This window comes from Salvelinus alpinus, chromosome 15, assembly GCF_045679555.1.
Source record: "Salvelinus alpinus chromosome 15, SLU_Salpinus.1, whole genome shotgun sequence".
In the NCBI taxonomy this organism is placed as follows: domain Eukaryota; kingdom Metazoa; phylum Chordata; class Actinopteri; order Salmoniformes; family Salmonidae; genus Salvelinus; species Salvelinus alpinus.
The window spans coordinates 49,815,647-49,842,909 of NC_092100.1; the positions used below are offsets into that span (position 1 = coordinate 49,815,647).

At 41.5% G+C, this 27,263-nt stretch overlaps 1 protein-coding gene across 1 annotated transcript; it reads left to right on the forward strand.

Moving 5' to 3' along the window:
* Nucleotides 1-46: 46 nt before the first annotated feature.
* Nucleotides 47-26,257, forward strand: LOC139540252 (transcription factor E2F4-like). The gene is made up of 10 exons (XM_071343931.1): nucleotides 47-354; nucleotides 2,372-2,481; nucleotides 2,692-2,853; nucleotides 11,500-11,543; nucleotides 11,655-11,719; nucleotides 24,093-24,381; nucleotides 24,488-24,658; nucleotides 24,853-24,900; nucleotides 25,077-25,121; nucleotides 25,244-26,257. The coding sequence occupies exons 1-10, from the start codon at nucleotides 199-201 to the stop codon at nucleotides 25,357-25,359; spliced, it is 1,206 nt and encodes a 401-aa protein (XP_071200032.1). The 5' UTR covers nucleotides 47-198; the 3' UTR covers nucleotides 25,360-26,257.
* Nucleotides 26,258-27,263: the final 1,006 nt, after the last annotated feature.

Below are 27,263 nucleotides of genomic sequence, written 5' to 3' on the forward strand. Positions count from 1 at the left end.
TTTGTAGGCCTGTTCTGGATTAATAGGTCAAGAGTCTGGACTATATTGGATTCTCCTCCTACCACTTTATATAGTCAAACAAAGCACGGCGTGTGATAGAGGCTTCCTGCTGAAGCTAGCTAACGTTGGCTAGCAAGTGAGTTCGGGACTAAACGGGGAGGCAGCTAGCTACGGATCTGAACAAGACTTCGTAATCAGATGGAACTGGAGTCGGGAAGAACCGAACTTGGAGCTATGGGAGATTCGCTTCAACCTCAAACCCCAAGTCGACACGAGAAGAGTCTAGGATTGCTTACAACAAAATTTGTAACTTTGCTACAAGAGGCCAAGGATGGAGTTCTAGATCTGAAAGCAGTAAGCATGCTTCACTCTTTGTTGTTGACACGCGGATGTCAATTTACCTTGTGTGGCTATCATTGCTAGTTGCCAGCTCACCAGTGATACGTTGTGTCAAGTGTTTATTCTATTTATGTCTAACGAGGTCATTGAATAGTTCAAAGCTTGTTTTAGCTACCTAGCCCTTCTTCTGAACTTACGAAAAGTTGGACGTGTGTGTTGTGAACAACAGTAGCGTCAGCAACAATAATGCAGTTCGCCTCAAAATAAAAGTCCCAATCGAAACTGATGCAAACGGATACAAATAGTGGAGTCATGCCACAATTGAACTAGATAATACTAAACAAAGTTGGAATGCTGTACTGTGATATAAATTCAACTAAAGGCCATAAGTTATAAATACTTTTTTTTTTTTTATCACACTGGATGCATTAGACTTCAGAATTGCATTGGGACATACTTATATTGCAATGTACAGCCTTACCTATGGCTCTTAGGTTCATGAAATTTGGTGTCAGCCCACTTAGTGGCATCCACGTCGTAGCTCTTATTGTGGGACTTTAACTGTGAGAAATCACCTCACAATTCAGTCTATTGTGTGTATTGGACATTCATATTGCAATGTACAGCCTTACATATTGATCTTGGGTCCATTAAATGGTACAGGACTCTGAAACCACTGCAACATGAGCAATATTAAGCTCAGCAGTCAACCTATGTGTTTTGAACATTCATATTGCAATGTATAGCCTTACCTATGTATCTTGGGTCCATGAACCATATAAGGTAGGCTGATACCCCATTTCATGGACCCAAGATCCATAGGCTGTACATTGCAATATGAATGTCCAATACGCACAATAGTCTAAATAGTAAGTTGATTTCCCACAGTTAAAGTCCCACGATAAGAGCTACGACACTAATATTTGTGTGACACTCTTTTTAGAATTGGAATCTGTGGGTGTCAAGGACCCAAGATCCATGGGTATGGCTGTACAATGCAATATTTTTTCATCTTTTTAAATTGGACCTTTATTTAACTAGGCAAGTCAGTTAAGAATATATTCTTATTTACATTGACGGCCTACCGGGGAACAGTGGGTTAACTGCTCTTTTCAGGGGCAGAACAACAGATTTTTTACCTTGTCAGCTCGGGGATTCGATCCAGCAACCTTTGTTACTGGCCCAACGCTCCAACCATTAGGCTACCTGCCGCCCCCCTCAATGCAATCTGGAATCTAATAAAGCCAGTGTGATTTCAACATACATTTTACAAATTGTCTATTGTTCCATTTTTATATAGCGTTCCAACCATTTTTTTTTGTTGCATTATCGAGTCCAATTGTGGCATGAATCCACACTTTTTATCCGTTTCAATTGGGGACTTTTATTTTGAAGGCGAACTACCATTCCACTATTGTTGCTCACGCTGCTTCTGTTCACAACACACATGTAAAAGTTGGCTAGCCAGCTTACTTGTTCTATTCTGCCCCCTGCAGACTCAATTAAGTAAGCAAGGCTGCACATTGTTATGAACTGGATTTGGTCAGCCAGCAACCTGTTACTTGGGTTCTGAAACCACGATCCGGTTTCACACTCAGTAACACACACACACAGACTTTTGTTGAAGAGAAATCAAACCGCAAGTCACCATTAATTTAGGTTCAATTATGCTGACAACACTGTGCTCTTTATCTAGGGTAGGTCCCTGGAGGTGTTGTGTTGTTTAGTTTAGGCTGGGTGTGACCGACCACAACGGAATAGATGTCATCCCTAGCAGCAATGAGTATGACCCATCATAGTTATCAGCACTAGCCATATGTTTATTTCTGTAAGTGCTTGTTGAACACAAGCATGAAAGGACACTCCACTATTTGTGACTTTGCAGCTCAAGAATAGTGAAGCTCCCTTGATAGTTATAGAATCTACTATGTATAAAGCCATTTGTTTCTCACTGTGGAATTGGTCAATGGACCCCCAAATTGCTCTATACACTGATGTATGAATAACATTGACTGCTCTTTCTCTCCCACAGGCAGCAGACACCTTAGCTGTAAGACAGAAGCGCCGCATCTACGACATTACCAATGTGCTCGAAGGCATCGGATTGATTGAGAAGAAGTCCAAGAACAGTATTCAGTGGAAGTAAGTCAAGGACATGCAGAAGAACATGGCATTACGAGCTCTGTTAGTAAATCTTGGGTGGCACCCTCTCCCCTTGAAGATATCAGTGTGTTTAAGCTGTCTGTTATGTAAGTAACCTAAGATAAGGAGTTGTCTGCGTTCCTGCCTAGTCCTTGACTGTTGTCTTTGTGTGTGTTATCTCTTTGTGATACCTGTGTTTCCTGTCCCCAGGGGTGTTGGTCCTGGCTGTAACACACGGGAGATAGCCGATAAGCTCATTGATCTGAAGGCAGAGCTGGATGATCTGGACAAAAGGGAACACGAGTTGGATCAGCAGAGGGTCTGGGTCCAGCAGAGCATCAAGAACGTTACAGACGACTCACAGAATAGCCCATATCCTTTACTACAATCCCTCTATCTAGTTGTCACAAAGCTTAGTAAATGGGTTAACCTCTCTGGGATATGTGTGATGCAAGCATCCCACATGGCCAACATCCAGTGAAAATGCAGAGTGCCAAATTCAAATAAGTTACTATAAAAAAATTTACTTTCATGAAATCACGCATGCAATACACCAAATTAAAGCTACACTTGTTGTGAATCCAGCCAAAGTCTCAAATTTCAAAAAGGCTTTACGACGAAAGCACACCAAATGATTATGTTAGGTCAGCACCTAGTCACAGAAAAACACAGCCATTTTTCTAGCCAAAGAGAGGAGTCACAAAAAGCAGAAATAGAGATAAAATTAATCACTAACCTTTGATGATCTTCATCAGATGACACTCATAGGACTTCATGTTACACAATGCATGTATGTTTTGTTCGATAAAGTTCATATTTATATCCAAAAATCGCAGTTTACATTGGTGCGTTACGTTCAGTAATGTTTTGCTTCCAAAACATCCGGTGATTTTGCAGAGAGCCACATCAATTTACAGAAATACTCATAAATGTTGATGAAAATACAAGTGTTATGCATGGAACTTTAGATAAACTTCTCCTTAATGCAACCGCTGTGTCAGATTTCAAAAAAGCTTTACCGAAAAAGCACACCATGCAATAATCTGAGTACAGCGCTCAAACAACAAAACGAGCCATACAGATATCCACCATGTTGTGCAGTCAACAAAGTCAGAAATGGCATTATAAATATTAACTTACCTTTGATCTTCATCAGAATGCACTCCCAGGAATCCTGTTTGATGTTTGATTTGTTCGATAAAGTCCATTTATGTCCAAATACCTCCTTTTTGTTCGCGTGTTTAGTACACAATCCAAACTCACGACGCGAGGGCAGGTCCAGGCGAAATTTCAGACGAAAAGTCATATTACAGTTCGTAGAAACATGTCAAACGAAGTATAGAATCAATCTTTAGGATGTTTTTATCATAAATCTTCAATAATGTTCCAACCGGAGAATTCCTTTGTCTGTAGAAATGCAATGGAACACAGGTCGCTCTCACGTGCGTGACCAGCTCATGCCACTCTGGCAGGCCTCTGACTCATTCAGCTCTCATTCCCCCCTCCTTCACAGTAGAAGCATCAAACAAGGTTCTAAAGACTGTTGACATCTAGTGGAAGCCTTAGGAAGTGCAATTTGACCCCATAGACACTGTATATTCGATAGGCAATGACTTGAAAAACTACAAACCTCAGATTTCCCACTTCCTGGTTGGATTTTTTTCTCTGGTTTTTGCCTGCCATATGAGTTCTGTTATACTCACAGACATCATTCAAACAGTTTTAAAAACTTCAGAGTGTTTTCTATCCAAATCTACTAATAATATGCATATATTAGCAACTGGGCCTGAGTAGCGGGCAGTTTACTCTGGGCACCTTATTCATCCACGCTACTCAATATTGCCCCCCAGTCCCAAAGAAGTTAACACTGCACCTTAAAATGCTTTAGATCAGTGGTCACCAACCAGTCTATCTCCAAGGCATTCCTAGTCGATTACCAAACATTTCTGTAAAAACCGATAAAACCTTGTGTTCCTATTGTTTTTTTTGTGCGATGTTGGTGGTAGCACTTGATTCAGCAGCCCTAGTACTGGCAAGGCAAAGTGTTCCCATTTTAAACCATTTCATGTATCTGAAGGTAGAACTCCGGCCAGAGAGCAAGTGAAGTGTACCTATAGGCCTACCGCTGGCCAATCAGTTAGCTCAGATCACCATGTCTGCACAGTTTCCTCGAGCCATAGACTGTAAAAAGAAGCCTCGAAAGGACAGCAATGTTGATACTGTGAGATTTCAAAACTCTTAAAACCATGACTAGAGAGAGACTCAAATAATACAGCAAAGAGCTGCTGTTTTTGTTTAAATTGTTATTCAGAAATGTCAACACTTTCTTAACACCTTTTTATAAGCCATGAAATGCACATTCTTCCTACTTCCACACGCTACATCCAGCACTGCAGCGGCAATGAATGAGTATAGCAAAGTGTTCCGATAAGCTTGTGTTGTTATTATTGTTGTTATTAGCGGGTTGTGTCTTTTTGAATCTTAAAAAAATATATATACATAAGAACATGGCATTACGAGCTCTGTTTGAAAATCTTGGGTGGCACCCTCTCCCCTTGAAGATATCATAAATAAAATGTAAAAAATATATATATTTTTTATTTTTTATTTATTTAACCAGGTAGGCAAGTTGAGAACAAGTTCTCATTTACAATTGCGACCTGGCCAAGATAAAGCAAAGCCGTTCGACACATACAACAACACAGAGTTACACATGGAGTAAAACAAACATACAGTCAATAATACAGTAGAAAAATAAGTCTATATACAATGTGAGCAAATGAGGTGAGATAAGGGAGGTAAAGGCAAAAAAAAGGCCATGGTGGCCAAGTAAATACAATATAGCAAGTAAAACACTGGAATGGTGGATTTACAGTGGAATAATGTGCAAAATAGAAATAATGGGGTGCAAAGGAGCTAAATAAATAAATAAATACAGTAGGGGAAGAGGTAATTGTTTGGGTTAAATTATAGATGGGCTATGTACAGGTGCAGTAATCTGTGAGCTGCTCTGACAGCTGGTGCTTAAAGCTAGTGAGGGAGATAAGAGCATGCATTTAGTTTTACTTGTATTTAAGAGCAGTTGGAGGCCACGGAAGGAGAGTTGTATGGCATTGAAGCTCGTCTGGACGGTTGTTAACAGTGTCCAAAGAAGGGCCAGAAGTATACAGAATGTGGTCGTCTGCGTAGAGGTGGATCAGAGACTCACCAGCAGCAAGAGCGACATCATTGATGTATACAGAGAAGAGAGTCGGCCCAAGAATTGAACCCTGTGGCACCCCCATAGAGACTGCCAGAGGCCCGGACAACAGGCCCTCCAATTTGACACACTGAACTCTATCAGAGAAGTAGTTGGTGAACCAGGCGAGGCAATCATTTGAGAAACCAAGGCTATCGAGTCTGGCGATGAGGATGTGGTGATTGACAGCGTCGAAAGCCTTGGCCAGGTCAATCAATACGGTTGCACATACGGCTGCACAGTATTGTTTCTTATCGATGGCGGTTAAGATATCGTTTAGGACCTTGAGGGTGGCTTAGGTGCACCCATGACCAGCTCTGAAACCAGATTGCATAGCGGAGAAGGTGCGGTGGGATTCGAAATGGTCGGTAATCTGTTTGTTGACTTGGCTTTCGAAGACCTTAGAAAGGCAGGGTAGGATAGATATAGGTCTGTAGCAGTTTGGGTCAAGAGTGTCTCCCCCCCCCTTGAAGAGAGGGATGACCGCAGCTGCTTTCCAATCTTTGGGAATCTCAGATGACACGAAAGAGAGGTTGAACAGGCTAGTAATAGGGGTTGCAACAATTTCGGCAGATAATTTTAGAAAGAAAGGGTCCAGATTGTCTAGCCCGGCTGATTTGTATAGGTCCAGATTTTGCAGCTCTTTCAGAACATCAGCTGACTAGATTTGGGAGAAGGAGAATTGGGGAAGGCTTGGGCGAGTTGCTGTGGGGGGTGCAGTGCTGTTGACCGGGGTAGGGGTAGCCAGGTGGAAAGCATGGCCAGCCGTAGAAAAATGCTTATTGAAATTCTCAATTATAGTGGATTTATCTGTTGTGACAGAGTTTCCTATCCTCAGTGCAGTGGGCAGCTGGAGGAGGTGTTCTTATTCTCCATGGACTTTACGGTGTCCCAGAACTTTTTTGAGTTTGTGTTGCAAGAAGCACATTTCTGCTTGAAAAAGCTAGCCTTGGCTTTTCTAACTGCCTGTGTATATTGGTTTCTAAATTCCCTGAAAAGTTGCATATCACGGGGTCTGTTCGTTGCTAATGCAGAACGCCACAGGATGTTTTTGTGTTGGTTAAGGGTAGTCAGGTCTGGAGAGAACCAAGCGCTATATCTGTTCCTGGTTCTAAATTTCTTGAATGGGGCATGCTTATTTAAGATGGTGAGGAAGGCATTTAAAAAAAAATAACCAGGCATCCTCTACTGACGGGATGAGGTCAATATCCTTCCCGGATACCCGGGCCAGGTCGATTAGAAAGGCCTGCTCGCTGAAGTGTTTCAGGGAGCGTTTGACAGTGATGAGTGGAGGTCGTTTGACCGCTGACCCATTACGGATGCATGCAATGAGGCAGTGATCGCTGAGATCTTGGTTGAAAACAGCAGAGGTGTATTTAGAGGGCAAGTTGGTTAGGATGATATCTATGAGGGTGCCCGTGTTTACGGCTTTGGGGTGGTACCTGGTAGGTTCATTGATAATTTGTGTGAGATTGAGGGCATCAAGCTTAGATTGTAGGATGACTGGGGTGTTAAGCATGTACCAGTTTAGGTCACCTAGCAGCACGAGCTCTGAAGATAGATGGGGGGCAATCAGTTCACATATGGTGTCCAGGGCACAGCTGGGGGCAGAGGGTGGTCTATAGCAGGCGCAACGGTGAGAGACTTGTTTTTAGAGAGGTGGATTTTAAAAGTAGAAGTTCAAATTGTTTGGGTACAGACCTGGATAGTAGGACAGAACTCTGCAGGCTATCTCTGCAGTAGATTGCAACACCGCCCACTTTGGCCGTTCTATCTTGTCTGAAAATGTTGTAGTTAGGGATGGAGATTTCAGAGTTTTTGGTGGTCTTCCTAAGCCAGGATTCAGACACGTCTAGGACATCCGGGTTGGCAGTGTGCTAAAGCAGTGAATAAAACAAACCTAGGGAGGAGGCTTCTAATGTTAACATGCATGAAACCAAGCCTATTACGGTTACAGAAGTCATCAAAAGAGAGCGCCTGGGGAATAGGAGTGGAGCTAGGCACTGCCGGGCCTGGATTCACCTCTACATCACCAGAGGAACAGAGGAGGAGTAGGATATGGGTACAGCTAAAAGCTATGAGAATTGGTCGTCTAGGATGTCCGGAACAGAGAGTAAAAGGAGCAGGTTTCTGGGGTCTATATATATAATATTTATTAAAAACAACTGGACATTTGTTTTGATATTTCCCCCAATTGTGATATTATGATCTTGTCTCATTGCTCCAACTCCCCAATGGGCTCGGGAGAGGCGAATGTTTAGTCATGAGTCCTCCGAAACATAACCCGCCAAACCGCGCTTCTTAACACCCACTTGCTTAACCCGGAAACCAGCCGCACCAATGTGTCGGTGGAAACGCTGTTCAACTGATGACCTGAAGTCAGCCTGCAGGCGCGCCAGAAGGGGTCGCTAGAGCGCGATGAGACAAGTTAAAGCCCCCCCGGCCAAACACTCCCCTAACCCGGACGACGCTGGGCCAATTGTGCGCCGCCTCATGGGTCTCCCGGTCGCGGCCAGCTGCGACACAGCCTGGAATCGAACCAGGATCTGTATAGACACAGCTAGCGATGCAGTGCCTTAGACCTCTGCGCCACTCAAGGGGGCCCATGTATCTTTTTTTTTTATATCAAGGAATGTTTAACTTTGTCTGGTCTTTGGAGTAACAATATGAATTGGTGCTTGAGGCAGAAATAATGCAGTGCGACTTGAGTTTTAAGCATGAGCTGGAAGACTCCCCTTTTCTCGTCAGAGGGACGGTGAGTCTGGTGAGAGGCAGCCTCACCGCTGCTCCCTCCTCTTGACTGACCATCAGATGCGGGCCATCAGTCCAGTAACAAAAAAAAGAAGCTAATTATTATGCTCACTTAGCTGTGCCTCACAAGTAAATTATCGATTATCAGTGTGATCATATACATTAAAAAATATATATAATTTCAAAATGGTCTGAGAAGAACAACATTGGCAGGGGAATTCAGTCATAGCCAATATCCAGTATCTATTGCACAAACCTCATTGCTACAGTACTGTTTTTAATTGGTTAATGTTGCATAGGCTGTTTAAGTCCATAATTTTTTAAAGTCTGAGCGATAGATATCAGCTTGAATTTTGACTCAAAGGGATCTTGACTCAAAAGGTTGGTGACCACTGCTTTGTGGTAGTGATCAGATTTTTTGCTCAATGCTTAGCTCTTAATTCATCATTTCATCATCAAACCTTTATTTCAACAGGGAGTCATGCTGAGATTCTCTTTCTCAGATGAGCCCTGCATACACATCAATACACATAAAAAAGGCATCAATATTCGCATCAATACACTTAAAGCAAAACACAATTATGGAAAACACACACATTCTTCAGTAAAAAGGTCCTCAATCAGCCTTTTGAATTGTCCTAGAGGCACCAATTCATCCAATTTTAGAGAGCCTATTCCACAAGTAAGAGGCAAATCTGCTTTTAGTTTATTTGCACAACTAAGTGGAGCTCAAAGGGATCTCCAGAGTTGGCCATCCCTGAGATCGGGTCTGGTATTTCGTACGTCTATAAGTTAACAATGAAGTAAGCTTACGGCGGAAGCAGGGTTTCCATTAGGAAAATGTGGCGCTGGACATTTGACCGTCAACATTTGAATTTACCAGACATTGGCTGCGTAACCTGATTAGGGTGTCCACCCACAGTGCTCAGAATGACAGAAATCACATTTAAATTATGGTAATTCATATTAACAGAACATGCAAGTCCAGGATGCAACGATGTGCGGTCCTTTTTACCCAATTCTGATGTGCACTTTGAAGATTCATTTTGACAGAGCTCCAGAGTTCCTCTGTGGAGATGGGAGAACCTTCCAGAAGGACAACATCTTTGCAGCACTCCACCAGTCATGTCTTTATGGTAGTGGCCAGACGAAAGCCACTCCTTAGTAAAAAGGCACGTGAAAGCCCTCTTGGAGTTTGTCCAAAGGACTCTCAGACCATGAGAAACAAAATTCTCTGGTCTGATGAAACCAAGATTGAACTCTTTGGCCTGAATGCCAAGCGTCACGTCTGGAGGAAACCTGGCACCATCCCTACGGTGAAGCATGGTGGTGGCAGCATCATGTTGTGGGGATGTTTTTCAGCACCAGGGACCTGGAGACGAGTCAGGATCAAGGCAAAGATGAATGGAGCAAAGTACAGAGATCCTTGATGAAAACCTGCTCCAGAGCGCTCAGGACCTCAGACTGGGGCGAAGGTTCACTTTTTCGACAGGACAACGTCCCTAAGCACACAGACAAGACAACGCAGGAGTGGCTTCGGGACAAGTCTCTGAATGTCCTTCAGTGGCCTAGCTAGGGCCCGGACTTGAACCTCATCGAACATCTCTGGAGAGACCTGAAAAATAGATGTGCAGCAACGCTCCCCATCCAACCTGACCGAGCTTGAGGGGATCTGCCGAAAAGAATGGGAGGAACTCCCCAAATGCAGGTGTGCCAAGCTTATAGCGTCATACCCAAGAAGACTACGCTGTAATTGCTGCCAAAGGTGGTTCAACAAAGAAGTAAGTAAAGGGTCTGAATACCTATGTAATTTTTTAAATAAATTTTCAAAAACACGTATTGTGCTTAGATTGAGGACTTTAAAAACAAAAATTTATAATTTTTTAAAATATGGCTGTAACATAACTGTGGAAAAGTCAAGGGGTCTGAATACTTTACGAATGCACTGTAGATTGGAGAGGTAACCACCTTTGTGGAGAGGGAGCACATGGGCCGCCTTCCAAACCCTAGGGATAGCACCGAGATAATGGTTAGATTAAAAATGTCACTAACCAGTTTCCATCCAACCTTTTTATGCAAGTGGATTGACACCTAGCTACTGATTCTGCAATCGGGAGCAGAAATCTGCAGCAAGAAAGGCTCAAGCAAATCAGCAAACCAGTGGATTTTTTTGAATCAATCTTAAGCAAAGCATCTAGCACATCCCAAGTAGAAGGTTAAAAAAATATATTCACTAGAAGTTGATTGATCTTCCAAAGAGCCAACTGGAGGCTGGGAGAGGGAAGCACAGTTTACTGACTGACAAGGGTCAATTTAACCACAATTTCTTTCAAATAAAAAGCCTGTCGAGATAAAATGCTGATTTAAAAGCATCAGTTGTCTCATTTTTCTCAGTAATGATGGCAGTCTGACAACTTGCTTAGGCAGGGAAGGAGAAGAATTTCCACGCTCGAGTGCATGACCTGTTTTCCAAAATTGACGGATCACCAGCAGATTCTGAGAGAACTTAGGAAGTAGCTTAATTTAGCTTTTCTTAATTGAGGAAGTGCATCTATTTCTCAATTGCCGGAAATGCTACCAATCAGCTACTGAGTGAGTTTTTTTTCAAGCCTTGGCCCAGGCCTGATTTCTCATCATAATGAGATCTGAAAGTACTGTAAAGAACCAAGGATTTTCTCTATATTTAACTCCAAGGCATTAAAAGGGGGTGTGTTTGTCTGCCAGAGATGTATAAAATAGATGAAGTTCTAGAAATAATTCAGTGTCCGGCATACATCTTATAAAGGAAAGCTTAGGCTGGGGATATTATTAATTTAGTTTATTTCGCTTCATAATTATACAAGGATCAAAGTTTCTCTGTTTGGTATCTCTAATACATGCAATAGAACAGTGATAACTGATGTCATTAGCGAAGACACCACTAAATAAGTACTTGTGGGGGCTATTTGTAAAAATGTGGTAAATCAGCGAGGAGTTTGTGTATTTAATGTAAGAAACCTAGCAAACTCTTTCCCTTAACACAAACACACTATGGCTTATGTAAAACACGAAGACCTCTGCAGTGCATTCAAAGGTACAATTCTCTCATACTTGTGTTTCTGTCAGTTTTTCCCCCCTTTTTATTCTGCTTCCTCCTTTGTTTTATTTTCTTCCCACTCACCCCATCTCTGTTTGGTCTCCACAGGTGACACCCTCCTAGCAATCCGCGCTCCCACAGGCACACAGTTGGAGGTGCCCATACCGGAGTCGGTAAGTGTTTGCACTATAATACCAATTTCAGACAGATGTGGTATATTACCTATACAAAAAAAAGGCAATGTTTATGATCACCTTTCAAACAGCCCCTTGTTTACCACTTTTGTGTGCTAATTTTCCCTTTTTATGCATATCACTGGGTAACTGGCAAATGGGGGGTGTTGTAAGACCATAGGGCTGTTTTTATTTCAAATTAGGGAGGTGTAACCGACTGTTAACTGACTGTAGACGTCAAGAAAATAAACGAATTGTCCCAACAATAAAAAAAAAATTGGGGTTGGTGGCGGAATGAAAAGTTGACTGAAGATGGGATGGCCGGACATTCGTGCGGTTGAGTCCGTTTCTGCGGTAACATGGGCTCTTAAAGCTGCTACACATAGGATTTTTTTTGCATTGTAATTTCAGAAAATGTCCATAATATCTGGCGCTAATAGTGGTATGATTGGGTTTTGCAGTATTACCTACCTGCCAATTTGCTCTGTCATTTCCTGGTTGTAAAAATTCTACACTGTTTGCTCAATTTCCGTTTACGCTGTGAAATATATTTTCAGTAACAAAAAATATAGTTTTTGAAGCTGTTGGAACAAAACCGAAAGTAAAACGCTCAAGGATTGCTAGTAACAGATGACATTCATGTACTGACTATCTCTGAAACTCACTTGGATAATACCTTTTTGATTATAGTGGTAGCAATACATGGTTATAACATCTACAGAAAACACAGAAATACCAACACACTGGTGGTGTTGCTGTCTATGTTTAGAGCTACATTCAAGTAAAGCTTAGAGGATCTCATGTCAAATACTGTGGAAGTGATATGGCTACAGGTTCACCTGCCTCAAATGTCCTCTGGCCTAGGTATCTAAAAAGTACGATCTTTGTCCCCATGTGCAGTTGCAAACCGTAGTCTAGCTTTTTTTATGGCGGATTTGGAGCAGTGGCTTCTTCCTTGCTGAGGCCTTTCAGGTTATGTCGATATAGGACTCGTTTTACTGTGGATATAGATACTGTTATACCTGTTTCCTCCAGCATCTTCACAGGTCCCTTGCTGCTGTTCTGGGATTGATTTGCACTTTTCGCACAAAAGTACGCTCATCTCTCGGAGACAGAACGCGTCTCCTTCCTGAGCGGTATGACGACTGCGTGGTCCCATGGTGTTTATACTTGCGTACTATTGTTTGTACAGATTAACGTGGTACCTTCAGGCATTTGGAAATTGCTCCGAAGGATGAACCAGACTTGTTTTGGTCTACAATTTGTTTTTGAGGTCTTCTTTTGATTTTCCCATGATGTCAAGCAAAGAGGCACTGAGTTTGAAGGTAGGCCTTGAAATACATGCACAGGTACACCTCCAATTGACTCAAATGATGTCAATTAGCCTACCAGAAGCTTCTAAAGCCATGATAAGTTGACTGATTAAAGGCACAGTCAACTTAGTGTATGTAAACTTCTGACCCACTGGAATTGTGATACAGTGAAATAATCTGTCTGTAAACAATTGTTGGAAAAACTACTTGTGTCATGCACAAAGTAGATGTCCTAACCAACTAGCCAAAACTATAGTTTGTTAACAAGAAATTTGTGGAGTGGTTGAAAAACGATTTTTAATGACTACAACCTAAGTGTATGTAAACTACCAACTTCAACTGTATATAAAGAATGATTAAAAAGCTTTGGAGCACCTTAATAAAAATTTGGGAAGAAGGGCAAACTCGGTTCCATCATTCATTGAATTAGATGGCTCATTCATCACAAAACCCACTGATATTGCCAACTACTTTAATACATGTTTTTTCATTGGCAAACACATCAAGAGTATAACTGGCAAAATTATGAAAGACAAGCACTGTCATTTTTGTATTCTGTAAAGGGAGTTTGGAAGAGGTGACATAATCAGTCGATCAACAATTACAAGCCACCTGGGTCTGACAATTTAGATGGAAAATTACTGAGTGATAGTGGACGATATTGCCACTCCTATTTGCCATTTCTTCAATATAAGTTTACAAAGTGTGTGCCGTCGGGCCTGGAGGGAATCAAAAGTAATTCTGCTACCCAAGAATAGTAAAGCACTCTTTTTCTGGCTGAAATAGCTGCCCAGAGTAAACTTTTTGTGTTTGACAAGATACAATGCTATTTTACAGTAAATAAATAGGGAAGGGCATTCAACATGCACGGCACTTACACAAATGACTAATTGGCTGAGAGAAATTGATTGTGAGATCTGTTTTGTTAGACTTCAGTGCGGCTTTTGACGTTGTCGATCACAGTATGCTGCTGAAAAATGTGTCGTGGATCAAACTTTACCTGTCTAACAGAACACAGAGGGTTTTCTTTAATGGTAGCTTCTCAAACATAATCCAGGAAGAATCAGGCATTCCCCTGGGCATCTGTCTTGGCCCCTTACTTTTTTCAATCTTTTACTAATGACCTGACACTGGCTCTGAGTAAAGCCTGTGTGTCTATGTATGCAGATGACTCAACACTATACACGTCAGCTACTACAGCAAGTGAAAGCACTGCAACACTTAAAGAGCTGCAGTCAGTTTTTCAGAATGGGTGACAAGAAATAAGTTAGTCCTAAATATTTCAAAAACTAAAAGCATTGCATTTGGGACAAATTATTCACTAAACCTTAATCCTCAACTAAATCTTGTAATGAATGATGTGGAAATTTAGGTGACTAAATTGCTTCGAGTAACCCTGGATTGTAAACTTTTATGATCAAAATCTATTGATGCAACAGTAGCTACGATTGGGTGAGGTCTGTCCATAATAAACCGCTACTCTGCCTTTTTAACAACAATATCAACAAGGCAGATCCCACAGGCCCTAGTTTTGCACCTGGACTACTGCCTAGTCATGTGTTCATGTCCCGCAAAGAGGAACTTGGGAAAATTACAACTGGCCCAGAACAGGGCTGCACGGCTGGCCCTTAAATGTACTTGTAGAGCTAACATGAATAATATGCACGTCAATCTCTCATGGCTCAAAGTGGAGGAGAGATTGATGTCATCATTACTTGTTTTTGTAAGAAGTATTGACATGTTGAATGCATGAGCTGTCTGTTAAACTACTAGCACACAGCTCGGACACACATGCATACCTCACAAGACAAGCAAACAGGTCTCTTCACAGTCCAGAACAGACTATGGGAGGCGCACAGTACATGGAACTCTAGTCCACATCAAGTAACTCACGTAAGCAGTAAAATCATATTTAAAAAATAAAATTAAAATACACCTAATGGAACAGCGAGGACTGTGAAGTCTCTCTCTCACACACACACACACACACACTTATTCAAACACACATAACATACACAGTATACACACACATACACCTGGACTGTGTGTTGTAGTGCCGGAGGGCACGCACTTAATGTTTAAAAAATTAATTATAATGTATATTACTGCCTTCGTTTTTGCTGGACCCCAGGAAGAGTAATGTGGATCCATAATATATACAAATATCCAGCAACTTTGCACAGCTATTGAAGAAGAGTGGGACAACATTCCACTGGCCACAATCAACAGCCTGATCAACTCTGTGAAGGACATGTCGCGCTGCATGAGGCAAATGGTGGTCACACCAGATACGGGCAGGTTTTCTGTTCCACACCCCTACTTTTTTTTTTAAAGGTATCTGTGACCAATAGATGCATCTGTATTCTCAGTCGTGAAATCCATAGATTAGGGCCTAATTTATTTAAATTGACTGATTTCCTTATTTGAACTGTGACTCAGTAAAATCAATGTTGTGTTAATATTTTTGTTCAGTGTAGTTAGTTTATCTACTGACTAGGGCTCTGTGATACCTAAAAATCTTGATTTTTCTCTCAAAGTTATAGGCGATTCACAATATATAACCCCAAAAAATTCTAAAATGTTTTCTCTAAATAACCTTTGTTGTAGAATAAAATGCCAACTACACTTTATTTCAAACAACAATAATCAAATGAATTTAGGGCTAGTGGAATGATACAATGGCTTAATACAGTATAAGCATTCCACAACGATAAAACCCACTAATAATTTTATTAAAATAGTTTAACCTGTGTTAAAATTATCAGTTATAATTGCAAAAATGTTTACAAAACAGACTAGACCACTAGTTGGTGGAACAAACTCCCTCACGACGCCAGGTCAGCGGAGTCAAATCACCACCTTCCGGAGACACCTGAAACCCCACCTCTTTAAGGAATACCTAGGATAGGATAAAGTAATCCTTCTAACCCCCCCCCCCCCCCTTAAAAGAGTTAGATGCACTATTGTAAAGTGGTTGTTCCACTGGATATCATAAGGTGAATGCACCAATTTGTAAGTCGCTCTGGATAAGAGCGTCTGCTAAATGACTTAAATGTAAATGTAGTATAACAGTCTTTGTCTAAAATGCTGCTTGTGGTACCGCAATGCAACAAACTGAGTTAATTTTCTTATACCAGAATCAAGGTTCATTGATACGCCCATTTTAGTAGTGTCTGCTCTGTGTGCAACTTGGGGCATACAAAATGGTATCTTTAGAAAGGTTAACTTCTCCATTACACAAAAAAAAATATCTGTGTGATTCGGTGTCCATATGACCGACCAAACCTGAAATGCAAATAGCGAGTTGAAACCGCTTGTCAGAGAAGAAGTTCTCTCATCTTTGTTGTTGTGAGTGGCAGGGGCTTTGTTTGTGTGCAAATGAGAAGGTGCATACAGCACAGAAGGAGCAAAAGGGGACAGACCAAAAAGACATGAACGGACATAAACGCTCATAAAAACAAGAAATAAAAAATGTACTTGCAATACAGGCATTTGGAATATCGCTCTAAAACGTACATTCTAATTAATCTAATTAATTTGATATATTGCCCATCCCTACTACTGGCCTCCCCATTTAGGAGGATGTATAAATGACTGAAATCTAGCTAGCTCACTGGCCAGGGAGTAGACACTACTAGCCAACTAATTGTGGATGACCTATTTATTTTTTATCAAGCAAAAGACAGTTTGGAAATGTAAAAAATAACAATTAGTGGACTTGTTTTATGAATGATCGGACAGTGAAACGTAAATAAATTGGTAGCTAGCTGTTGAGGCTTTCATTTATTTCTCAAATAATTAAGCTGAAGCTAGGTTTCACAAGTCATTCGGTACTTACTGTTCATGCCGGCGAGCAAGCTACAGATGGCTTTGCAGCAGATCGGTGTGACGCACACACCCAAGACGGCTCAACCAATCACCCAATGTAACTCATGACTATTAATGACTTTCCCTTCGGCTATCCTACGAAAGAAAATGTTGCTATTGGTACAATTGCAATGGCCACCAGACCAACCATTATGCCACTGTTGATTTGAATGAGGACGCCCATTCTATTCATTTTATTTCTAAGGTAGCACATGCCGTCAGGCGTGAAGGAGAGGAGAGAAAGTGTTAAAAAATATATTTTTTAACTGAATGGTCCACCATCCAAAGGACATCCAGCCAACTTGACACAACTGTGGGAAGCATTGGCGTCAACATGGGCCAGCATCCCTGTCGAATGCTTTCGACACATTCTAGTCTGTGCCCCAACAAATTGAGGCTGTTCTGAGGGCAAAAGGGGGTGCAACTCAATATTGGGAAAGTGTTCCTAATGTTTTGTACACTGTGTATAGATATAGCTACTAAATAGAAATGTGGAAGCATACAATACATCTAGGAGCACAATGAAAGTACAATACATGACCAAAAGTATGTGGACACCTGTTCATCAATCTCATTCCAAAATCATGGGCATTCATATGGAGTTGGTCCCCCCCGTTGCTGCTATAACAGCCTCCACTCTTCTGGGAATGCTTTTCACTAGATGTTGGAACATTTCTGCGGGGACTTGCTTCTATTTAGCCATGAGCATTAGTGAGGTCGAGTGATTAGGTCTGGCTCGCAGTCGGCATTCCAATTCATCCCAAAGGTTTTTGATGGGGTTGAGGTCAGGGCTCTGTGCAGGCCAGCCAAGTTCTTCCACACCGATCTCAACAAACCATTTCTGTATGGACCTCGCTTTGTCCGCAGGGGCATTGTCATGCTGAAACAGGAAAGGACCTTCCAAACTGTTGCCACAAAGTTGGAAGCACAGAATCGTCTAGAAAGTCATTGTATGCTGCAGGATTAAGATTTCCCTTCACTGGAACAAAGGGGCCTAGCCCAAACCATAAACTGCCCCAGACCATTATTCCTTTTCTACCAAACTTTACAGTTGGCACTATGCATTCGTGCAGGTAGCATTCTCTTGGCATCCGCCAAACCCAGATTCGTCCGTCGGACTGCCAGATGGTGAAGTGTGATTCTTAATTCCTGAGAATGCGTTTCCACTGCCCCAGAGCCCAATGGTGGCGAGCTTTACACATCTCCATCCGACGCTCGCCGTTGCGCATGATCGTAGGCTTGCGTGCGGCTGCTCGGCCATGGAAAACCATTTCATGAAGCTCCCGACGAACAGTTCTTGTGCTGACGTTGCTTCCAGAGGCAGTTTGGAACTCGGTAGTGAGTGTTGCAAACGAAGACAGACAATTTTTACGGGCTACGCACTTCAGCGGTCCCATTCTGTGAGCTTGTGTGGCCTACGACTTCGCGGGTGAGTCGTTGTCGCTCCTAGACATTTCCACTTCACAATAACAGCACTTACAGTTAACCGGTGCAGCTCTAGCAGGGCAGAAATTTGACGAACCGACTTGTTGGAAAGGTGGCATCCTATGACGGTACCATGTTTAAAGCCACTGAGTTCTTCAGGTAGGCCATTCTACTGGAGATTTCATTGCTGTGTGTCGATTTTTATACAACTGTTAGCAACGGTGTGGCTGAAATAGCTGAATCTACTAATTTGAAGGGGTGCCCACATACTTTTTTGTGTATGTACAGTACCAGTGAAAAGTTTGTACACCTGCTCAATCAAGGGTTTTTCTTTATTTTTACTATTTTCTACATTGTAGAATAATAGTGAAGACAAACTATGAAATCACACGTATGGAATCAAAAGTAGCCACTCTTTGCCTTGACAGCTTTGCACACTCGTGGCATTCTCTCAACTAGCTTTATGAGGTAGTCACCTGGAATGCATTTCAATTAACAGGTGTGCCTTAAGTTAATTTGTGGAATTTCTTTCCTTAATGCGTTTGAGCCAATCAGTTGTGTATTGACAAGGTAGGGATGACACTTTAGAAATAGATTTTGCTAAAATGTATGAAAGCTGCTTTGATCCGTGTATCAAAGCATGGATGTAATTCATTTCAAATTCTTATTCTAATAAATGTATTTCCTCTTGTGTCAGTTGTGTTGTGACAAGGTAGGGGTAGTATACAGAAGATAGCCCTATTTGGTAAAAGACCAAGTCCATATTATGGCACGAACAGCTCAAATAAGTAAAGAGAAATGACAGTCCATCATTACTTTAAGACATGAAGGTCAGTCAATCTGGAAAATGATAAGAACTTTGAATGTTTCTTCAAGTGCATTCGCAAAAACCATCAAACGCTATGATGAAACTGGCTCTCATGAGGACCGCCACAGGAAAGGAAGACCCGGAGTTACCTCTGCTGCTGAGGATCAGTTTATTTAAAGTTACCAGCCTCAAATTGTAGTCCAAATAAATGTTTCACAGAGTTCAAGTAACAGACACATCTCAACATCAACTGTTCAGAGGAGACTGTGTGAATCAGGCCTTCATGGTTGAATTGCTGCAAAGAAACCACTACTAAAGGACACCAATAATAAGAAGAGACTTGCTTGGGCCAAGAAACACGAGCAATGGACATAAGACCGGGGGAAATCTGTCCTTTGGACTGATGAGTCCAAATTTTTGATTTTTGATTCCAACCGCTGTGTCTTTGCTGTGTTATTCTGCAGCGATACCCAATCCCATCTGGTTTGGGCTTAGTGGGACTGTCATTTTTTTTTCAACAGGACAATGACCCAAAACACACCTCCAGGCTGTGTAAGGGCTATTTGACCAAGAAAGAGAGTGATGGAGTGCTGCATTAGATGACCTGGCCTCCACAATCACCCGACCTCAACCCAATTGAGATGGTTTGGGATGAGTTGGACCGCAGCGTGAAGGAAAAGCAGCCAACAAGTGCTCAGCATATGTGGGAACTCCTTCAAGACTGTTGGAAAAGCATTCCAGGTGAAGCTGGTTGAGAGAATGCCAAGTGTGCAAAGCTGTCATTTTACATTTACATTTAAGTCATTTAGCAGACGCTCTTATCCAGAGCGACTTACAAATTGGTGCATTCACCTTATGACATCCAGTGGAACAGCCACTTTACAATAGTAAAGTGCAAAGCTGTCATCAAGGCAAAGGGTGGCTACTTTGAAGAATCTAAAATATTATTTGTTATTCAAATATAATTATGATCTCAAATATATTTGTTTAATACATTTTTGGTTACTACATGATTCCATGTGTTATTTCATAGTTTTGATGTCTAATAATGTTGAAAATAGTAAAAAATAAAGAAAACCTTTGAATGAGTAGGTGTGTCCAAACCTTTGACTGGTATTGTGTGTGTATGTTCATTAATTACACACAAACTCAGCAAAAAAGAAATGTCCCTTTTTCAGGACCCTGTCTTTCAAAGATAATTCGTAAAATTCAAAGTATCATCACAGATCTTCATTGTAAAGGGTTTAAACACTGTTTCCCGTGCTTGTTCATTGAACCATAAACAATTAATGAACATGCACCTGTGGAACGGTCGTTAAGACACTAACAGCTTACAGACGGTAGGCAATTAAGGTCACAGTTATGAAAACTTAGGACACTAAAGAGGCCTTACTACTGACTCTGAAAAACACAAAGAAAGATGCCCAGGGTCCCTGCTCATCTGTGTGAACGTGCCTTAGGCATTAGGCCTGCAGGCTCATCCTGATATGACCCTCCAGCATGACAATGCCACCAGCCATACTGCTCGTTCTGTGTGTGATTTCCTGCAAGACAGGAATGTCAGTGTTCTGCCATGGCCAACGACGAGCCTGGATCTCAATCCCATTGAGCACGTCTGGGACCTGTTGGATCGGAGGGTGAGGGCTAGGGCCATTCCCCCCCAGAAATGTCAGAGAATTTGCAGGTGCCTTGGTGGAAGAGTGGGGTAACATCACACAGCAAGAACTGGTAAATCTGGTGCAGTCCACGAGGAAGAGATTCACTGCCGTACTTAGCGCAGCTGGTGGCCACACCAGATATTGACTGTTACTTTTGATTTTGACCCCCCCCCCCCTTTGTTCAGGGACACATTATTACATTTCTGTTAGGCACTTGTCTGTGGAACTTGTTCAGTTTATGTTTCAATTGTTGAATCTTGTTATGTTCATACAAATATTTACACATAAAATACACTGAAAATAAACGCAGTTGACAGTGAGAGGACTTTTTTTTTTGCTGAGTTTACATACCTTTTCAGAAGGACAACCATCTCTGCAGCACTCCACCAATCAGGCATTTATGGTAGAGTGGCCAGATGGAATCCACTCCTCAGTAAAAGGCACATGACAGCCCGCTTGGAGTTTGCCAAATGCACCTAAAGGACTCTCAGACCATGAGAAACAAGATTGTCCGATGAAACCAAGATTGAACTATTTGGCCTGAATGTTTTTCAGCGGCAGGGACTGAGAGACTAGTCCGGATCGTGGGAAAGCTGAATGGAGCTACGTACAGAGGGATCCTTGATGAAAACCTGCTCAAGAGCACTCAGGACCTCAGACTGGGGCGAAGGTTCACCTTCCAACAGGACAACAACCCAAAGCACACAAGACAACGCAAGAATGGCTTCGGGACAAGTCTCTAAATGTCTTTGAGTGGCCCAGCCAGAGCCAGACTTGAACCCCATCGAACGTCTCTGGAGAGACCTGAAAATAGCTGTGCAGCGACGCTCCCAATCCAACCTGACAGAGCTTGAGAGGATCTGCAGAGAGAAATGGGAGAGACTTCCCAAATACAGGTGTGCCAAGCTTGTAGCGTCATACCCAACAAGACTCGAGGCTGTAATCACTGCTAAAGGTGCATCAACAAAGTACTGAGTAAAGGGTCTGAATACTTATGTAAATGTCGTACTTAAGTTTTTTATTTGTACTAAATTAGCAAACATTTCTAAACCTGTTTTTGCATTGTCTTAATGGGGTATTGTGTGTAGATTGACCAGGGAAAAAATAAATGTAATCCATTTTAGAATAAGGCTGTAACGTATCAAAATGTGGAAAAGTCGAGGGGTCTGAATACTTTCCCGAATGCACTGTGTGTGTGTGTTATACCAATAGGTCCCACTGTAATGCCGGCGCGTTTTGGACTTCTAACTCCGTAGAAGTTGTGTGTTTTTGAGTTTGGTTGTACCATTTTGGATTGGTCTATTTCTTTTACATCTATAGATATCAGCCATTAGTCTGTTTCATTTAACAGGGGCTGAGCTAGAGCGGTGTTTGTGAGACAAGGGAGAATCCCGAAGGGGCCGGGTCTTTTATACAAAAGCATCTGAGTCCAAATGGTTTGAGCTACAAACCATCTATGAAAAGCTCAGAATCTCACGATAACGCACATGTTTGCTCTATAACGCTCACAAACCACACAAGTTGTTAGAAGGTAAGGGGTTCCCTCGACATAGAAGTAGGAAATCCCAGGACAAAGTGTCTATAACACTGTAATAAGCTCATAGTTGCTGTCACAAACTCAATTCCACACAGTTGTCACTGACTAGTTGGATATTAATTTCCCAGTGAGCAAACTTCTGTACTTACAGCATTCATATAAATTCATTTTTATCAGGATTTTGCTTTGTTTTTTTCTTTTTTGCAATATAACTCATGAATGCAATAGTTTATGTCCAATTGTTGTGTGTTATACTTGTAGCCCTGGTTGTCCTGAAAATTAAATGATTAAACAGTTCATTGTGAGGCTAAATATAATGGAGATAAATGCAGATAAATGAAAGTCTGGGTAGATTCGGGAGGATTCCAGATTTTCATAGTCATACCATCCTTATCTCATACCAGGATTTCCTGTATTACCGGCATAGCACACAAGGGTGGTGCTAACAAATATAAGAAAGCCCATTGGGCCTCTATTGCCAGAATGTTAATTAAATTAGTACAAACTAATAGCAAAACCACAGATGCTGTTTGCTAACGAGCGAAAACGAACATAAACTAATTGCAAAGAGAGGCAAATTCAGCTCAAAGTTATACAAGCATAGCTAGTAGCTACCGAATGTCATTTTCGGTGAATATGGACATTTACAAGCGAAGGTGAACGAGAGAAATTCTGTAAATGAACGAAGTTGTGAGGCATGCTTTTCTGAAGGAAAAGTGCATATAACTACTTATTTTATATATTTTTTTTTACTTAAAAGAAATTGTTTTGAAGGTATTGGTATTGAAAAACCATACCATGGCTTTTTCCAAATGCCCGCCCAAGCATAGTCTCGGGACTGATAGGGTTAATGATAAGAAGTTACTAAAAGTTCATAAGGTTTTTGGAGTAATTCATGCTTAATCAAGCAGAATGTTCCCTTTAATATTTGAGTTATTAGGTGAGACAAAAATGTTTTGCTTCCCCTTTAAGGGACGGGCTGTTACTGTCATAACTGGGTAAATCTCTGACTGCGAGGTCTCTTCCCTAGCAGCAGACCTTTGCAGCAAACTCAAACATTGGAAAAACAACCTAGCTTGCGAACAAAATGATGTAACTGGCCAAGAACATAAGGACAAAGTCACACTTCAGTAGCCTTTCTTGTCAATTCGATCTACATTTGTGCTTTGGATGGGGAAAAAATTATCTCTGACCACCCGCCAACATGGCTGGTGAAATAGACATTCTTACCCACCAATCACAATCTATCTGTATTTGGCGGGTGTTAATTTCTCTCCCTGAACACCCAACAACGTGGCGGGTGAAATTGTGATCTTAACCGCCAATGCCAAAATCTACCAGAATTTTGCGGGTTTCATTTTAGGCACTGTTTAGGTGGCTTTTCTTTTGCCATATTTTTTTTACCCCCTACTACTTTCAGATATACCAAAAGCAGGTGAAAAAAAGCAGGCATGATCAATTTGTGGGATTTTGGTCTGTTTATGAAAGGGATACAAAAATGACTCTCCCCTTTGTCTCACTGTCCTCCGACCATGGATCTCCAGCTTGGATTTTGTTGAGCTACTGGTTGTGCAGGCTTCTGTTCCAGCCTAGCACTAATAGACTTTTTAAAAGTAATCAACTAAACACAGTCTGCACAACGATTATATGAATCAAGTGTCAGTACTGGGGTGAAACAAAGGCCTACACGCAGCAGCTCTACAGAATCTGAGTTGGAGTTCCCTGTGCCTCTACCATGTGTCTGACTCTGAGTGACTGTTGGCAGGTACTGAATGGACAGAAGAAGTATCAAATCCGTCTCAAGAGCTCAGCAGGACCCATTGAGGTTCTTCTAGTAAACAAGGACCCGTCCAGCCCGTCTCCAGTGGTACTGCCCGTCCCCCCACCAGAGGACATGCTCCAGAGCCTGCCAGTGCCTGCTGCTGCTAACCCAAAACCAGCACCTGCTGCCCCCTCCCAGCCCAACCAGCCTCTGACCCCCTCCTCCAACCCCAGTTCTGCCACACTCTCACCTGCTTTCACAGCTACTACCAACCAGGCAGTCACCACCGCAGGTATGACTTGGTCTGAGAAAGGGCAGCCTTACTGTATGCTTGTCTTTATCTGAGCATTGGAAGGGCAGCAAAATGTAATTCTCATATCATTGTCCTACTTTTACAGTGTCTAGCAAAAACGCCAGCACACTGAGTGTTTCCACACCCACTACCAACACAACTGCCCAACCGACAACCCTGTTGGACACCCAGCCTCTCCAGTCCTCTGCCTCATTGGATGGCTTCTCTTCCTCATCTTCAGCAATCTTTGGACCAATCAAGACTGACCCCTCAGAACGTAACTGTTACCTGCTGTTTCCCTAAGAGCATAATGCTTCTCTATCCTGCTACAAAATCATACAAGGGGGACACCACAGAATTACAAAATATACATCAGTCTAGGTTTATTTAGGGAGTGTGTACACTCTTTATCAATCCTTTTTTGGCGTTATTGAGTGAGGGACTATAATGTTTTTTGTCTTCTGTTTGTAGTGCTGGATTTCCCCAAAGAACTTTCTGATATGTTTGACCCAAGTAAAGGTAAAGATCACCTCCACAAATTATGAAATCTATTGGGAGTTATTTTGCTATGGCAAATGTTATCAATGTATAGGCAATTACTTGAGATTATAGCTTCCAGAGTAAATGTTTTGCACCATTTTAATTCTAACCCCTCATCCCCATATCTCTCCCTCTCACACTGTCTCTCGGAGTAGAGATCATGAGTGCAGACCTGTTGGAGGAGTTGATGTCTTCTGAAGGTAAGTTGCCATGCCTACAGGTCTGCTTATTTGGATTTGTGGATCAGTAGAGATATACTTGACATATCAAGTTGAGAAATACACTCCTCCCTGATCTCTTTGTACCCGTCTCTCTTTCCCAGTGTTCTCTCCACTCCTCCGTCTGTCTCCCCCGCCGGGTGACCACGACTATATCTATAACCTTGACGAAACCGAAGGCCTTTGTGACCTCTTTGATGTTCCTATCCTTAATCTTTGACCTCTGAGCTGAGTTCCCAATAGTGTATTATGTAAGGAAATCTAAGAACAAAACATGTTGACCGTTTTTATATGGGAAAAAAACAAATGAGTGATTTTATTTTTGGATCCCTATGTATTAGAAGATTTTTCTGTGTAAAAAAAAAAAAAAAAATGTCAGTCTGATGCTCTTCTTTCTCTTACCCAAAACGTTCCCAAATCTTTCCACTAAACATTGGCAGCAAATGTTTCAGGGCGTAGTGGCTCTAAGTTAGAAGAAAAGGGGGGATAAAGCAATATTGTCCTCTTCGAACTGAACTGATGATCTCTCCGGTGAAATTCCTTTCTGATGCTGGTCTGTGATGAACTATATGTTTTGAAGTAAGTTACAAACTGGCAAAAGCAGTCAACATCGCGCTCTGATCCTCATCAACACAGTGTCAACAGATTCAGAGACACCCAGGCAGCTGCACACACTCGTACAGTACGTGTGAATGTGTACACACACAGCTGATCAAATATGCACTGTTCTGTGTATATAGAGAATATATATATATTTTGTATTACCAGCATTTGTGGAGTTAAATGTGTAATGAACTACATGTGTAATACAGTGAGACAGCAATAGTGAACCAGTGTTCCAGACGAAGACAGGATAAGAGAAAGTTTTGAAGGGTTTTAGGTGTAATGCACATTGAATTAACTGCAACACGTCTATCATTCATCTTGGTCCCCTTGCCTTGTTTTGTTGTTTTCTTTCTTACCCGTTTCACTCACATTATCTGTGGCACTCTTGGTTTGTCTTACAATTATTATGTATATAAATATTTTATTTAGTCTATGTAAAATAATGTTTCTAGCTGTTAAGAAATTACATGAAAAACAATCATAAATTCCTATAAAGTATGGTAGTGTTTTGAGTGGTGTCTATCGTCTTTGTATATGTTGCTCTGATCCGTGTTCAATAGAAAAGGTCACCCTCATACTTTCACCATGACTATGGAAGTACAAATGTTGCCTTGGTTCGTTCTGTGTGAGAGAATAGTTCTTAATTTCATTCTGTTCATTTTTGTTTTATTTCCTTCGCTAAAGACATTGTTTCCTTTGTATTATAGAGCAGCATTTATTTTTTATACCTGTCAGATATATTACCGATTTGGGTGTATAAAATATATTCTCAAAATACAATAATCTGTATCAAACTGCTCTCACATCATTGCACTTTACAACACTCCAACCCGTTAGCATTGCACTTTACAACACTCCAACCCGTTAGCATTGCACTTTACAACACTCCAACCCGTTAGCATTGCACTTTACAACACTCCAACCCGTTAGCATTGCACTTTACAACACTCCAACCCGTTAGCATTGCACTTTACAACACTCCAACCCGTTAGCATTGCACCATCTGTCGTTTGGGGGGTGTTGTCAGTTCACTGAAGCCTTCAATGCCCAGGGAATTCAAGAGGAGTCTGCTTACATGTAACATTAGATGTGTTAAGAGGCTCAGATGATCTACAGTATCATTGCATTTGCAATAATAGGTTAATGATGACTAAAACGTTATTGCATTATGTAAAAAAGAAAAGAAAAAGTTGTCAATTTCCTTTACTTGTCTTGTTGTTGGCAGAGAAGGCCAAATTGAGGGTAATGCAATGTTATAACTGAATATGGATAAGGAACCCTAAATAAAACTAATGACTGCATTAGTTGAATTGAGAAAAATTCCCCAAACATGCGCATTGGCTACTGCACAGCTTCATGTAGTAGGCTATCTATACTGAACAAAAATATAAATGCAACAATTAAACAATTTGAGTTAAAGTTCATATAAGGAAATCATTCAATTTAAATATATTAGGCCCTAATCTATGGATTTCACATGACTGTGCAGGGGTGCAGCCATGGATTGGCCTGGGGGGG

Bases quoted from the DNA above. Each gene is read 5' to 3' on its own strand.
- LOC139540252 (XM_071343931.1), top strand. From the start codon at position 199: ATGGAACTGGAGTCGGGAAGAACCGAACTTGGAGCTATGGGAGATTCG. The intron at 11,720-24,092 runs GTAAGTGTTTGC...GACTGTTGGCAG, and splicing joins AGGTGCCCATACCGGAGTCG to GTACTGAATGGACAGAAGAA. The intron at 24,382-24,487 runs GTATGACTTGGT...CTACTTTTACAG, and splicing joins CCAGGCAGTCACCACCGCAG to TGTCTAGCAAAAACGCCAGC.